Genomic DNA, 15,443 nt, shown 5'->3' on the forward strand with positions numbered 1-15,443 from the left:
GTGTTCATTAGGGAGATTGGTCTGAAGTTTTCTTTTTTTGTGTTTTCTTTGTTAGGTTTTGGTATTAGTGTGACGTTGGCTTCGTAGAACGTTTAAACCACAATACCTTTTAATTTTAAGCTTCACACGTTTTGCTTTGGAAAGCTGTCCACTCAGTTCTACATCCAGAGCCCAGAGCAGTGTGCAGGGAGGAGTCTCTCCTCCCAGTCCCCTCACACCCAGTTCTCCTGGCAACCTCAGGTCTTCTTTCCAGGGGCATCTGATCCCCAAACAAGTGAAGATAAGTACTCCCTTTTATTTAGACAACTAAGCTCTTAAGAGTATTTCTGATCATCTCCATTTTATGCACGAGGTACACGAAACACAGAGTGTAAGCCCCTGGCTTAAAACCATACAGACAGTAAGTGGCAAATGATGGGATCTGAATCCAGGCATTTGGGCTCCAGATGCGCTACCTTTGCTCCTAAAGAGTAACAAAGCAAACCCAGAGCCTGCACCTCACCTTCCTGTCATTGCATGGCCTGTTTTGCAGGGTTTCCACTGGCACTGAGAGATCTTCCTCATCCTTCCTTACAGCTGCACAGTATTCCATTTTATGAATATACCACCACTTTTTAAAGACAGTATATTGATGGGAATTTAGGTGATTTCAGAAGTTTTCAACCAATACTTTTAAGAAGTCAGCAGAGAGACAATGGATTTGCACCCTTTGTTGTTACTCCTCTTCCCCTTGTTAATTTGCACACAAGTGAGAGACCTGACCACTGTGTGCCTAGTTTCACAGACTGCAGCACGGTCACACACGGCAGCTTATAGAATGTGATCCTCACGCCTCCATCAGAAAGTACTATGCTGTGTCTAAATATCAAGTGAGGGCATCTGAGGTCAGAGAAGATGGGAAGGGGGTTGCCCATGACGAGATGACCCAGCTGGCGCCTGGAGTCATCTCTGCAGTCTTTCCCTGCTGATCTTGGGAGTGAGCTGTTAACAGCAAGTGCTGCCCCCCACCACAATGTATCCCCAGTTCCTGGTGCCTCTTCTCAGATCCTGTTCTCCTTATCTAATTTGCATTTTCTTCTTTTTTCTAATTTGATGGAGGTGTAGGAACTTTTCAAGCATTCTTTCTCCTTCTACCAGGTACTGAAGGGTACTGAAACGCTACTCCTATCACTCACTCGAGCACTGCTTATTTCCACTTGGAATATCAAGAAAACGCTGTGTTCATAGTTCATCCACTTATGATGAAATGGTTTTCCTTCTTTCCTAACTCTTCTTGACTGTGCTTACAAGTTGTGATTTGGAAGCGGTTTTAGCTTAAATGTAGTCATTACATTCACTTGAGTTTTAGGAGGTTGGATAGTATTAAAAATCATAACCCATAAAAATGACAAGTTTTGTATCTGTGTACAAAATATATCTATGTACAATCTGTGTGCTACATGCAATAAATGTGTTCACTGTCTTATTAGTGAAACCAGCAAAGTTTGATCAGATTTTTTTTTCTTTTCTAGCTATGACCAGCGAGGAATGTACCTATTAGTTGGAACATCAGTAGGATACGTCTTTGTTATCAACGCCAACCCCTCAAGCTTATTTCAGATTCTTGGATTTATAGGTACTACACAGAACATTTGTCAATTTAAAATGTTGGTACTTTATCCCAAAGAATTTAAGATTATGAGACTAGGGCTATCGAGAAATAGCTACATCTTTCATGATTTCTAAAATAGCAACATATAAATAACTGATAAAAGTTATTTAGGAGAATTCCCAAGTCATAGAGGTTTTTTGGTGCATCTGCTTGGTACATAGTTGATGCTAAATAAACTTTCATTCATCAATTAAAGCATTAATTAAAGGGTTAAGTGTTTCTAATATTTTAAAGGGACATTGATTTGGCTTATCCCTGAACTTTAAAAACATATCACTTATGTCTACCTAATAATCATATCTAAGGAACATTTTATTCCATGTTTTTTCTTTAAACAAAATGACATCCTGCTGTTTCAGTCATCAGCATCCAGGAGAGCCACATATCTAGCAGGCAAGCTAGCATGCCTCTGAGGAGTACAAGAACTAATGCTTTCTCTTTGCTTTTAAGTACCAGATAAATATTTTCCCCACAATATATTTTTAAATCCACTGAGTTTTTAAAATCATTGAATGCCCACTTGGTATAAAATGCTGACCTGAGTCCCGTGGAGGCATGGAAGGGCCACAGAGACCATTTGGTGGAGGGGAATATATGGAGGATGTAAAGGCTCAGAGGAATAAGCAATTCATTCTTCCGGTTGAGGAAAAGGATGGAAGTGAAGGGGGGCACAAGCATGAGTGAGCACTGAAAGCAGCAAAGGACGGGCTTCTCAAGATTCCGGCTCTAGACAAATGTCTGAGCTAAGGTGCTGGGAGTAGCAGGAAGTCTGGTGTAATAGGTAAAGTGGAGAGTCTATTACTGGAGGTCTTGGCCACGAAATCTGAAAGAAGACAAAGTATCTTGAATATCCTTCCAAAGAGATGGACTTTGTTCTGTGATGAATGAGACATCAGCAGAGGTTTTCAAGATAGGACCAGCATGGTTTTTACTGGGTGGCACCAGTGCGAAGGATGACACAGAGGGAGAAGAGAATGGAATAGAAAGGTGAGTTAGTGAACTATTATAGGAGCCCAGGCAAGAGGCGATAATAATCCTAACAAGAGCCAACCTTTCTCAAGTGATTCCTTACCCCATGATAGCCAGTGTTTCAAGCACTTGGCTTGTGTTCATTCATTTAATTCCTAGAGACAGCTTTTACGAGACAGAAACCACCTCTGTCCATAGATGCAGCAACTGAGGCACAGCTAAGTGCTGCTCATGCAGCGAGGAAGGGGTGGCGCCAGCCCTGGCCTCAGAAAGTTTGACTGCAGATGTGGCGCTCTTCTCCCCACTGCGCAAACTCATGCCACAGTCACAGAACAGAAAGGCAGGCACAGCTACGAGTGGTAAAACCGATAGAACCTGGCCTTCAATTACATGCGAAAGGGAAGAATTAGATCCAAAAGTTCTAACCTGGATAGTGACAGTTTGCAATGTCATCGACTGTAGTAGGAACCCTGGGGAAAGGGAAGTTACCGTGGTTGAAGTAGGTGTTAAGGGGAGCTTGGCTCCGTAGACTTGAAGCCGATAAACTAACCTGGGAATGCTTAGTGTATGTTTGGAACTGGAGATTTTTAGTTCAAGGTTTAATGATAAAATTCTGATCTGCAAATCATGGAAGCTGATAAAATGGCTTGAGATGATGGAGTAAAAGCAGCTTAATGAGGTCAGATAACTGAAATGTCAATTAGATGAGGTAGAATGCGCAGGACCTATGGCTGACCAGAGAGTAGATGCAAGTCTTGCCTAGAAATTCCATTCTTTAACTATCTGATCACTTAGAATGTGGGCGTGGCTCACATATTGAAACTGTGGACAGAGGAGGAAGTGGCAGTGAAGAGATTGAAGAAGGACAGAGTGGTGAGAGACCTGGACGTCATGCACTTGAAAGAAGCTTTAAGGCAGGCTGGGGGGAGGCGGGAGCTGGTAGCAAAAGTGTGAATAGGGTGAAGATGGGGATGACACCCTTATGGATTTGCCAGTCAGCAGGTGACCCCAGGAGAAGTCATCCTTTGGATTTGCCAGTCAGCAGGTGACCCCAGGAGAAGTCCTCCTTTGGAATGGGGAGAGAAGAGGGTAGGGAAGAAGGGGGTCAGTAAATGAAATCAGCAAGTAACAGGTGCTGTTGTGAGTTTGCAGTAAAGACAGGAAAGTTGGATGGTGACTGTGGTGGGGTACTGAAGGAAAATTATAATTTGAAGAACTCTTGAGCATTGAGAAGAAACCAGGGAAGATATGAGAAAATAAAGTGTTCTTTGATCAAACATATAGTTTAATAGGAGATTGGAGGCACAGAGTCAAGATTCTAGACAGAAAGGGGTTATGTTTTGTTCTTACAAAAATATCAGAAATGAAGAGGGAAGATATGAACAGAAAGATGAGTGATTTGGGGTAAGTAAGCTAAAGTCCGGGCTGTGTCAGTGGCCTCAGCCTCCCACCAAGCCTCTGGGGGACGCCTGCTATGGAGGGCCTGGGCAGTGGACACTTGAAGAAAATCCCATGTGGGACTGGGAGTGGTAAGTCTGGAAAGGAGGCCCCCGGGTATGGCACCTTGCAGAGGCAGAAGTCCCCCTGGGTTTCAGGAGAAGCCAGCCCATGAAGTCATGGGTACCTCAGCATACTAGCAAAACCTGACTACAGGTTTACAGGTGCAGAGACACAAGTTTACCCAATCCTGGGAGTGGGAAAACCTGCTGGAGTAGAGGGTCAAGGGGCCAGAACATGCAGGTGCTCCACCGCCTGGCCAGGGGATGAAGCTGAGTGTCAAACCCAGCGGGGAAACCCCGGCACCAGGCAGGAGCTTCCCCTACCTGTTCTTTAAAAGTGGCCCATATCGCTTAGGTTTAAATGTCACATTAGGTATGAAGTGAATAAATGGAAGTACAGATTTAACATAGGCAATTCTATAATGGAATGTTTTGCCTGGGGAGATAAAAGTTTCCTTTTACTTAGCAGTGCTCACTTGTGTGAATTCTGTTTGCTTTCAGAGGTGGGCAAAGACATTTTACAGATTTCCACAGTGTCTCTTTTGGAAACAGACATAGTGGAAGTGATGGTGCTTTACCCACTCCCAGACTCAGGAAAAAGCAGGCTGGTAATATTCACTCTGCCTAAAGTACTATCACAAGGTAAGAAAAAAACATACAATCAATTCTGTGCTATGCTTTTTCTTCTTTTTCTTTTGTGGTGATAGAATTTTTTTCTCTTCACATGTGAAGATGTAAAATGGCTACCTTTTGTTATGCTGCCAAGAGAGACTGAAGTCTGCCACACAGTGGAATGTGGCCTCCTCCAGGCCTCAGTGCCCAGGAGTCACAGTCACCTCCAGATGAGGGATCCACTGTCACTTCTGTCAAACTGACTCATCATTTTCCAATGTCTCTAATTTGTAGTTTTAAATATACATAGTTACATTCAGCAGGTTATTGTGAAGTTACTTTCACTAATAAAATTACATAGAAAGCTTTCTGGATTAAGAGATCTGATAAAGTAGACATTCTTTGTTTCAGATAATGAGTTTGTCTGGGTAGCTATCTCACAAATGTCTAATAAATAGTGGAGGATTAAAGAACTGAAAACTTCTCAGTAATTTTATTTTTCCCCCTTTTTTTGTAAAGATTTCTTTTATTTATGTATGCAAGAGCTGGGGTGTAAGCCAGAGGTGTGGGAGGCGAGAAGATTCACCAGAGACAGAGTTGGGGAGCAGAACAGTCTGACGTACTGAAACACACTGCTGAGGGGAGCAGCAGGTGTTGCAGGAGAGGTCTGTTGTGCCATGGCGGTTAACTCCCTGGTTGACTGCTATAGCTTCATTGTCCCCTGAGTCACCAGGAAGGCCCATGCTTTAATGTTTTAATTAAGAATCTCTAGACAGGGCTTTCCCTGTGGCACAACAGATGAAAGCACCGCATTATGAAACTCTCTGAAGCCACTGAGGCTCGAGTTTGATCCCAGGCCATGGCGCACCTCTCCTGACCCACTGCTGCTCCCCTCAGCAGTGTACTTTGTCGATCTGTCTGTTCTGCTCCCCACTCTGTCTCTGGTGAATCCTCTCATTGCCCCTGCACCTCTGACCTTTATCCCAGTTCTGTAAGCATAAATAAATAAATCTTTTTTAAAAAAGACTTTTAAAAAGAATCTCTAGACAATCATGAGTTTCTTTAATGATATGTCTCTACCTAACTGATGAAATTACCAAGATCATGCAGCAGATATTTTATACCTATTGGTCATTTAATACGCGAGTGTTTCTAATGGAGCCAAGATGTTTTTTAAAATTCTTTTTATCACTTAGTAGCTCTGAATTATTAATTGAGCACTTAATTTTTTTCTTTTGCTTTACATAGTTGTTCATAATTTTTTTTAAACATAAAATTGATCTATGGTACAAGTGATGTCTCTTCTTCCCCAAATCTGATAGTTCCTCTAGCCTTTACTAATGAAAGAGGGAGGCTGAAAGATGAATTAATCCATACGTGCCTATATGAGACAGAGCACCCCCTGTCCTCGGCGGCGCTTGACTTCCACAGTCTCCGAATCTACGGCTACTGCAGCCATGTGCCATACATCTGCAGCTACCATCTTCCCAAGCAGGTAGGCCACATTGAAGAGTGCCATCCTTTATCTTAGCAATCAAACTGATCCACAGTATTACCAGACATGATCCATGCGTTAACGTGACAGTGCAGTTGATAAAAGGCTTTAATATAGTAACATAATTTCTCTGAAGTAGATACATGTCAGCATGACTTGTCAATCCATTACAAAACACGTTTGAACAACCTCACATTCACATACCTCACACTTGTCAGCGAAACATGCAGATGACACATCTTAGGTTAGTGCCTAGACAACCTAGTGTTAGAAAAGCTATACCCCTCAGGTGTCAGGTTGATGATTTGCAGTGGAACTTTGCACTTGAGCCCCAAGCAAAATGGCACAAACAGCTAAAGGGTATCTCCTGTATCCGTTTATTATGTTCTCTTCAATTTCTCCCATACTCTGTCACCTTTCTACCCACACCGATTGCCTTCCACCTGTCCTCTCTAAGCCCTATAGTCCAAGCCCTTCTCTTCCAGAGTAGCCAGTGTCACAAGATGAGATATATAAATTTCAGAGAAGGAAGAACTGATTTATGGCAAAGAGGGTTCCACAAAAGTAACTTGAGAAAAGTAGTATTTGAACTGGACTTGGAAGAATAGGTCATATTTAGACATGGAGAAAGACTGAGCGCCATTGTGGGGTGTGTGAGGTAAGGAAGGGACAAGGTTGGTGGGGATGGGACTGGAAAGGTCATTACGCTCAAAAATCATGTCACATACTGAGGCACAGAGGTGGGAACTACATGAGATAATAGAGGGTCAGGGGATGTTAACTTATTTTTCACTTGAGCACAGGGATATATGAAAATGATTAGGGAAAAATAAGGATAGCCAGTGTAGGCCAAGATCTTTAATGATAAAGTTAACATAAAGAAGACTTTTCTTTTTAATCAAAACAAATGTATTTGCAAGCAAAGAAGAAAACCGTGGCGCAAATATAGGGATCCACTTTCTATCAGCTTATTAGCTTATTTCCAGTGACAGCAACTGTGGGTGTGGATGTGCACAGCCCTAAGGAACTGCGTCCCTGGTCTTTACCATCATGTGGTCATTTTCTTTGATTGGCAGGAACACAGTGGCGTTTGCATCCTTAAGCCTCACCAAAAAGTGCAAAGCAGACATTATGGACCCGGAATGCTCTCCCTGTCTCCGCATGGATTATGGCTCATCACAATAGCTAAATGTGGATTTCTGTGCATCCGAGATATTCATACTTTGGTAAATTCCTCATGGGATTTCTAGCTTGATCTTGTAGAAAGCACAAAAGCCTTTAGGAAAGGAATTGGAATTCTTTTTAGGTAAAGTGACTCATAACTTACATACCACTGATGGTATTATTGACTTTAATATTTCAGGGTTGTTTTTATGAGTGTCCCAGGGAGGAAATGCCAACCAATACAGTGAGAACTACAAATAAAGGGCAGAGGGCAGGGACAGGGCAGGTGTGCTCCAGCCCAGCTCCCTCACCTCACTGAGGTGGGAACTCGCTGAACGTCACTGCGCTTCCGATGCTCAGCTGTAATATTAATAAAGACTCACTCTCACGCTGTGGGGCTCTGGTGAGAACCAGGGAAAGGTTGTAGCGAAAATGCTTTGGAAACAGCAAACTGTTGTGCAAACCTAGGGAGGTTTGCTGCTGTCTTTGTATCATTTAACTTATTCTGTGATTCTTACCCAGGTTTCCAACCCCCACACATGAAACATCAAAAACATGTACATAACCAGGTAGACAGGGCCATGGTCATATCCATACAGCTCTCCTTGCTCAGGTGTGCAGTTAAGTACATTTGGAGTCCCTCAGAGTACTTTTAAGTGGACAATTTGCAAATTCTGCTACCCCACTGCTTGTTCAAATGGTTGTAATACCTGCCACAACTGAAAGTTGTTCAGCATGTGGCAAGATGTCAAAATTGTTCTGGATGGTTCCATGCAGAGCACCTCATATATGAGACTACAGTTTGTAAAATAAACCTAATGTCCATCAACAGAGGATAGGATAGATAAGTAATGGTACATAAAGAGTAACTAAGTAAATGTGGAATATTAACTGCAGGGGAAAAGGGTGTGGCCCTTTCTGAAGGTTCACAGGTACCCTCTGTGAAATATGGACTATTAGCCACAAAATGAGGAGGTCTTTTTGCTACAACACGGGAAAAAACCCTATGATATATTGTTAAGTGGGGAAAGAAAGGTGCATAACAAATGTATTATGTTAGTTTGTGTAGAAAGTTACATAAAAATGCATATGCAAAAAAAGCCTCTGGAGGGATATTTAAGGCCCTGATCATTGTCTTCCTTTGGGAGGCAGCAAACAGGGACGAGAAAGGGGTGTCATTGCATACTGTGCAGATTTTAAATTTTGAGGCCTGCCCAAAGGTAATTTTTTTAAAGGCCTCATAGCTGAGGAGGTGTGACACAGAAATCCTAGGTGTTCGTCAAGAAATAAACTGTTGCCCTGTGCACCAGATCAGTGATGTGTTTGGTTTGGGTTCTCATTAGAGTAGTTTAACTGGCATCCCCATACAGGCACCCTCCTTTCTTCACAGTGCCCATCACCCTCCCATCACATGCTGCTCGTCACTCCTAAGTGGAAACCATCTGATGCTTGAAAGGCCCTGAATTTGGCGGTTCTCCCCTAACTTCACAGCCTTCATAACACCATTCACTTCTCTGCCTTATTTCCCAATTATTACTGGGTGATAATGCTCCCTCTCCTTCCACCTTACAACTGGGATAAAGATCAGTCTCGGTGAATGTGTTTTTAACTAGCAGCCCTCAGTGCTATTATTACCAAGAGGCTACTTCCATTCCAGCTAAAATGCTGTTAGCAAATAGAAAGCTTTTTCCACAAACAGAAGTGCATGTAAGCCCCATAGAAAAACATGGTCGAATTGCATTTGTTAACTTTTGTACTTTACTCCTAAAACTATTAAGGAGACATTTGTTCGGTATCGGAGTCATTCTCACCAGGGGCATGGGATTCAGTCGATGAGAATTTCAGTGGATGGACAAAACATTCTGGTGAACGGGAGAAATGACGGCACTCTTGTTTACCTAAGATGGAGGTATGTACAGTGCACAGTAAGCAGCTCACACGATGTGTTTTATGGTACAGATTTTGTTGTTATTCAGATACAGCAAGGCCAACAGGAAACAAGAGGAGACAGTTTGTTGAATTATTAGCTCCCCAAAGGAGGGGGGTGCCACACAAGAAAGCATCTGGGTGAGGAGGAGGCAGGGGACACGAAGACATAGGTTTCCAGGGGTAGAAACAGGCAGGCCTAGGACTGGCTAGAGTGAGTAATCTCACTGGGTGCTGGGCCCTAGGGGCTGTTGCTCAGTTGTCTGGTATGTGGCCCTGAGTCATTTAGGCTAGGGAAACAGTGACTCTGGTATTAGAATCCAATAGAGGAGGTGGCTGGGGGTATGGACTCCGGACTGGTGCATTTGAAAGATGGGCTCCTGGGCCAGGCGTTCACTCTCTCTAGGAACTAGCCAATCCTGGGAGCACTACCTTCAGGCTCACCAAGGGCCCATGTCCCAGAGCTCAACATACACAAAATAAAAAATCACAACTAATACATGTGCAAGATCAGTCCTCCCTTTTATAACACATTGAAGGAGCAGAAGAAACAAGGGCAATTTTGAACCTTATATGACTTTTAAAACTCCTGTTTACCCTGTGTGTGTGTGTGTGTGTGTGTGTGTGTGTGTGTGTACAGATACAAATAAAGTTGCTTTCCTAGTTGTATTTATCTTGGACTTTTTAAGATAAAGTTAAATTTAAAACTATTTATATTTTTCCTTGGAATTAAATTAAAATTCTAAATAAACAAATACTACCCTAGATGATGACCAGGGAGTTAGAAGCAGGAAGGTGATTGCCTGTTTAATCTACCAATGGACATCATTTCTCAGTGTGCCATTCACTTCAGCAAAGATAATACTTTATGCCTTTAAAACAGTAATAAAAGATGTCCATCCATTCTCAGTGACACTTGAAAATGTTAAATGTTGTAGCAATTTTATATTGTAACAATTTTGGGAGTCACCTATTTCAGAGGTTCATTTGAAGACTTCATTATCATGCCTCTTACATACAGGATCCTAAATAAAATATTAACCCATATCTCACTGGTTAAGTCCTAACCTGTCCTTGATAGCAACTGAATACACAGCACCTTGGGCAATGGCAAATAAGTGCCAGAGCCTATTTTTAGAAAACAGGGCATTTTCATCCACCGATGGTTAACTATTTGGACTTATGACTCAAAGCAGAGTTGAGTCTGCAACCTTGTTCCAAGACACTTTAGTTTGTGACCACAGGCATGTGACAACACTTCTAAATGATCTGTCAGTATCACTCATGATGGGGTCTGGTAGAAACAGATTGGCAAGGATGTGAATAATATTCCATTACACACACACACGTCACATCCTTGCCATCACTAGTTACACTCATGCATATATAATTATAAACATATTACAGAAAATTTCCCATTCTATATAATATTATTCATCTGCAAAAAACTAGTGAAATCTTGCATTTGTGACAATATAGGTGGATCTCAAAGGTATTATGCTCAGTGAATAAGTCAGAAAGAAAAAGACAAATACCCTATGATCTCTCTTATAGGTAGAACCTAATGTAAATAAATAAAACCAAGCTCATGGGTTCAGTGAACAGATTAGTAGCTGCCAGAGGTAGAGAGTGACAGAGAGGAGAGAGAGGTGAAATGGGTGAAAAGGTAGAAAGAAAACCGATAGTGTTTTATCAGTAAAGATGGCTATCCTTCACAGCTGCAAAGCAGAGGTTTTTGCCTTACTCACCTCCTAATCAGGAGCACTGAAGCTGGGGAAATTTCAGTAAATAAGTTTTCTATAACAGAAAAGGAAAAGGCCTAACATAAAAGGAAAATGTTATTAAATGTGTTGTATATGCATTAATGTATATATAAATCATGTAACCTATTTAAAGGGAAAACTGCAAAAACCTTGTAGCCACAGCCAATTTAAGAAATAAACATAGCTCTGGGCTGAAAGCCCCTTTCTGCGTAAGTTGGATGGAGTCCTCAAGTTCTCTTCCAAGTGTTTCCTAATTATGGTTTTGTAGCCCATGCATCCTTCTTGCTTTTTTGTTAATGCAGGAGGTTTGGAGGAATCTTAGCCAATGAGATTTTTGAATATTCCCAGCAACTTTTAACATTTCTGAGGAACAACATGGATGAGGAGAATGACTGTTTAAGTAAAACACAAAAAGAAAACTTGGATTTGGAATCAGAACCTGAACAATCAGTTGAGTTCTAATATAGTTCTTTCTCTCTCAGCTCACTTTTTAACTTGTGGTTTTCTTTTAGCATATCGTTAATAATATTCCTTTTTATCTGTGGATCCCATAATTTTCAAAAGGAGCATGAACTACATACATCTGAGGCAAAATACCCAGTTTTTCCTCAAAGCAATCCCAAATATTAATCTCAAATCTTATCCAAACTACAGTACAAGATCTAGACTTGCTTTAAAAAGGTCTTACCACCAATACAAGGGTAGGGCAAACCTGACTCTACTTTTTTTTTTTTAATTTTTAAAAAAAGATTTATTTATTCATACAGAACTGGGGTACAGGCCAGAGATGCGGAGGGTGAGAGGATGGAGATGCAGAGTGGGGAGCAGAACAGGCAGATCGACAAAGTACACTGCTCAGGGGAGCAGCGGGTGGGTCAGGAGAGGTCTGCCGAGCCATGTGGTCACCTCCGGGGCAGGCAGGAATCGAACTCATGAGGAAGTGGCTTTAGCTTCTTAGTGCTGTGCTTTAACCTGCTGCGCCACCAGGGAGGGCCAAACCTAACTCTACTTTTAATTGACATGCATTATTAAAATGTCTGGTCAGAGAACAATATTCATTCATTCAATTATGTAACAAATATTTATCAAGCTCCTATTAGGTATTAAACTGGGTGGGGGAAGAGGGAAATGCACATTAAAAAAAAAAAAACAGAAAAACTGCCTGCCTTTCATGGAGATTACTTAATTGGGGGCTGGAGTTAGCAGAGGGATAGAAATAAACAAGATAGCAATAAGATCCATTCAGCAAATAAAAATGAGTTGGTGTAATAGTGTTGGGCTGGAATAGCCTCTCTAGGGAGATAATTTTCAAACTGAGATCTTAATTAAAAATATGTGCCGATACGGGAGACTTGGTGATGGGAAACCTGCAGGGATTACAATTGAGATTGGGGGGAAAAATGTACAAAATGATGTAAAAATAAACTGTTATAAAATAAAAAAATAAATAATAATAATAAAAGGAAAAAAAAATGTGCCGATATGCAAAGGTGGAGTGGGGGCTCACAAAGAGTACTCAGGATAGAGGAGAAAGAGCTTGGCACATTTGAGGACCTAAAAATATCCTGTACAGTTGAGCAAGCAAGGGAAAGAGGAAGTGAGGTCTTTGCATTGGGAAAAGACCAGGTAACGAAGGTCTTTTGTATACCAGGTAGAGATTGGGTATTATTGCATGTAGTAAGAATCTATTAATATGTTCTGAGCAGAAGACTAGCAAGGTCTTGTTTATAGTTCTGAAATGATGACCTGCCACTCTTGGGAGGATATTTACTGTAAGTAGCAAGAATGGAAGCAGGGAGGTTAGTTAAGATGGCCAAAATGAAGAGTCAGGTAACAGAGGTGGGGGAGTGTTGGAAGTGGTAGATTTCAGAGGTGCATTTGACAGAACTCGCTGAAAGTTTGGACACAGGGGGTGAGGGAAAGAATGTATTCAAAGATGACACTTAGATTTTTTTACTTAAAAATATGTTTGAGACATTTCCCTTCAAAGCTGGGGAGCTTCAGGGGAGGAAACCATTGTCAAGAAAGAAGGGTATCTAAAATCAGTTTCTACTGAACTTGAGGAACCTGGTCAAGTGTAGATACCACATAGGCTACTGGATCTATGAACCTTGAGTTTAGGAGAGAAGCCAAGACTGGAGAAAGAGTCAAGGGCTTATGGATAGAATTTAAATCTATAAAATAGGTGCTACCATCACGGAAGAGTGAACGATGCGAAACAGGAGGAGACCAGGACACGGTGTAAGTTACAGAGGTCCAGGAGAAGGGGTCAGGAAGACAAAGGAAAATGACAAGGGGCAGTCACTGAGTTTGCAGGAAAACCAGGAAAGGGCCCAAAATTCTGTTTGAGACATTCTGCTTCAAAGAGAAGTATCGGGAGAGGATGGTGATCAGGGAGGAATGTAGTGGTCCATGAATGGTGGCTTTTCTAGTACAGGAGGTACGAGAGTACGTTTGGGAAGGACTCATACTGTAGGGAAAGATCTGCAGAAGTGATAAATGGATGGTGCCAAAGGTGAAGGGATTTAAGAGTAAGAGCCTCAAGGAGGAGAAAATATTAAGACTGTAAGCAAGCACAAATGGAATGGCAAGCCCTAGTAGGCAGGAAAATGTGATCTACAGTAGTAAGACAGTAAGTGATTCAGTAAGGCCCTCTCTGCTGGCACAATTGATTAAAGCAGAGTACTGTGAAGCTGGCCAAAGCTGCTTCTGTGCAAGTTTGATCTCACCCCAGAAGTGATCCACATGGAGCAGCAGACCTCTCCTGTCTTGCCCGCTGCTCCCCTCAGCAGTGTACTTTGTCAATCTGCCTGTTCTGCTCCCCACTCTGACTCTGGTGAACCCTTTCACTGCCCCTGCACCTCTGGCCTCCATCTCAGCTCTGCATGCATAAATAAAAACAAATCTTTAAAAAAAAGAAAGTGATTTGTTGTATGTCTGATCTGTGCAATCATTGCTGCTTTCTCAGTAAAAAGTGACTCATAAAAGGACAGGATGGTAGGAATTAAATTAATAAAACATTATATCTTGGGCAGGCAAATTACCTTATAAAAGGAATGCAGTTAAGTGCCAAGGGATTCAAAGCAATCACATAAAGTAGGGTGGAAGAGCTGGATGAAAATTAAAGAAATGTCTGTCTGTCTGTCTGTCTTCTAAGATACAAAAGGAGAAGAGGATGAGCATTGACTCATCACAAGAAGAATTATCCCTGCTTGTTGATTTGAAGTCATTTCCCTGGATCTACCAAAAAAACCAAGAGGTATTTATAAAACATGGGACACGTTTGAAATAAAATTTTATAGTGTGCCAAATAGATGTTTCCTATCAAAACTCACTATAAAGTTAGAAAGAGCAAGATACTACTCTTCCAGAGCATTACATTGTGCAAGTGCAAAGTTACTTTCCAATAACAAAGTAGCAGATTAAGAAGAAACAGTACCTGTATATGTGGTGGAATACAACTCAGCTATAAAAAAGGTTAAATCTTGCTACTGGCAAAACATGTGTGGAACTGGAGGAGATGATGCTAAGTAAAAATAAATCAGAAGAAAAATACCAGATGTTTCACTCATATGTGGAATACAGAAGAAAAACAAAGGAACAAATCAAAACAAACCCTGGAAATATGAAGAAATGGTGCTAATACAGAGAGGGCAGGGAGGCATGGGGATAAAACAGAGGTGAAGGAGGCCTAATGATGTGTATGGTAAAGGCAAAAGGGTGCTTCAGTGGTGGGTGTGGTACAGTCACCTATTCCCCTAAATCATATACAATATTATAAGTCAATGTTATAATATTATAAGTCAATAATAAGAAGAACTATACTCAGGTTAATATGACATCCAATATAATATCCAATAATAAAAGCAAATATTGAACTATGACATCTGATGCCGCCTGTTTGAGTAAATTGGGGGATGCTGTAAGATTTGCTTTAAGGACAAAGGTGGGCCAGGAACAGAATGGACATTGTGGCTTCAGATATGCAGGAAGGTGACTTAAGTGGCAACTGATGTCTGGATTTAGCCTCTTTTTCCTGTCTCACTCAAGTTGCAAATAAGAGAGAAGACTGGTGTTCCTTGGTCACCTGTTCTCTATTTTTTCACTAAATTATTTTCTTTGCATTGGTCTATGATGGCATAAGTTCAGTTACCACTTTACATAGTAGTAGTTAGACTTAACTAAGGTATTTCAGTGCTATTAATTCATGTATACCTCATGCTATTAATCTCTGAACTTTATTTTTGATTCTAGAAGAGTAGTCTATGTTGTATGACTATACATACCTACATGTGTGTAAATATGTTTGCATATCTATGAATTATCAACTCATTTCTTTTGTTCATTTAAGTGATAGTCGTGTT

General features: G+C 41.3%; 1 protein-coding gene across 1 annotated transcript in view; it reads left to right on the top strand.

Moving 5' to 3' along the window:
* CFAP43 (cilia and flagella associated protein 43) overlaps nucleotides 1–15,443 on the top strand; it is a 69,315-nt gene that overhangs the window by 24,580 nt on the left and 29,292 nt on the right. The window contains exons 12-19 of the mRNA XM_012723461.1: nucleotides 1,512–1,615; nucleotides 4,621–4,761; nucleotides 6,054–6,226; nucleotides 7,303–7,452; nucleotides 9,169–9,299; nucleotides 11,382–11,529; nucleotides 14,246–14,360; nucleotides 15,130–15,161. Coding sequence (XP_012578915.1) covers nucleotides 1,512–1,615; nucleotides 4,621–4,761; nucleotides 6,054–6,226; nucleotides 7,303–7,452; nucleotides 9,169–9,299; nucleotides 11,382–11,529; nucleotides 14,246–14,360; nucleotides 15,130–15,161 — 994 coding nt within the window. The remainder of the gene's footprint in view (nucleotides 1–1,511; nucleotides 1,616–4,620; nucleotides 4,762–6,053; nucleotides 6,227–7,302; nucleotides 7,453–9,168; nucleotides 9,300–11,381; nucleotides 11,530–14,245; nucleotides 14,361–15,129; nucleotides 15,162–15,443) is intronic.

This window comes from Condylura cristata, unplaced genomic scaffold, assembly GCF_000260355.1.
Source record: "Condylura cristata isolate star-nosed mole 26May11 unplaced genomic scaffold, ConCri1.0 scaffold00011, whole genome shotgun sequence".
In the NCBI taxonomy this organism is placed as follows: domain Eukaryota; kingdom Metazoa; phylum Chordata; class Mammalia; order Eulipotyphla; family Talpidae; genus Condylura; species Condylura cristata.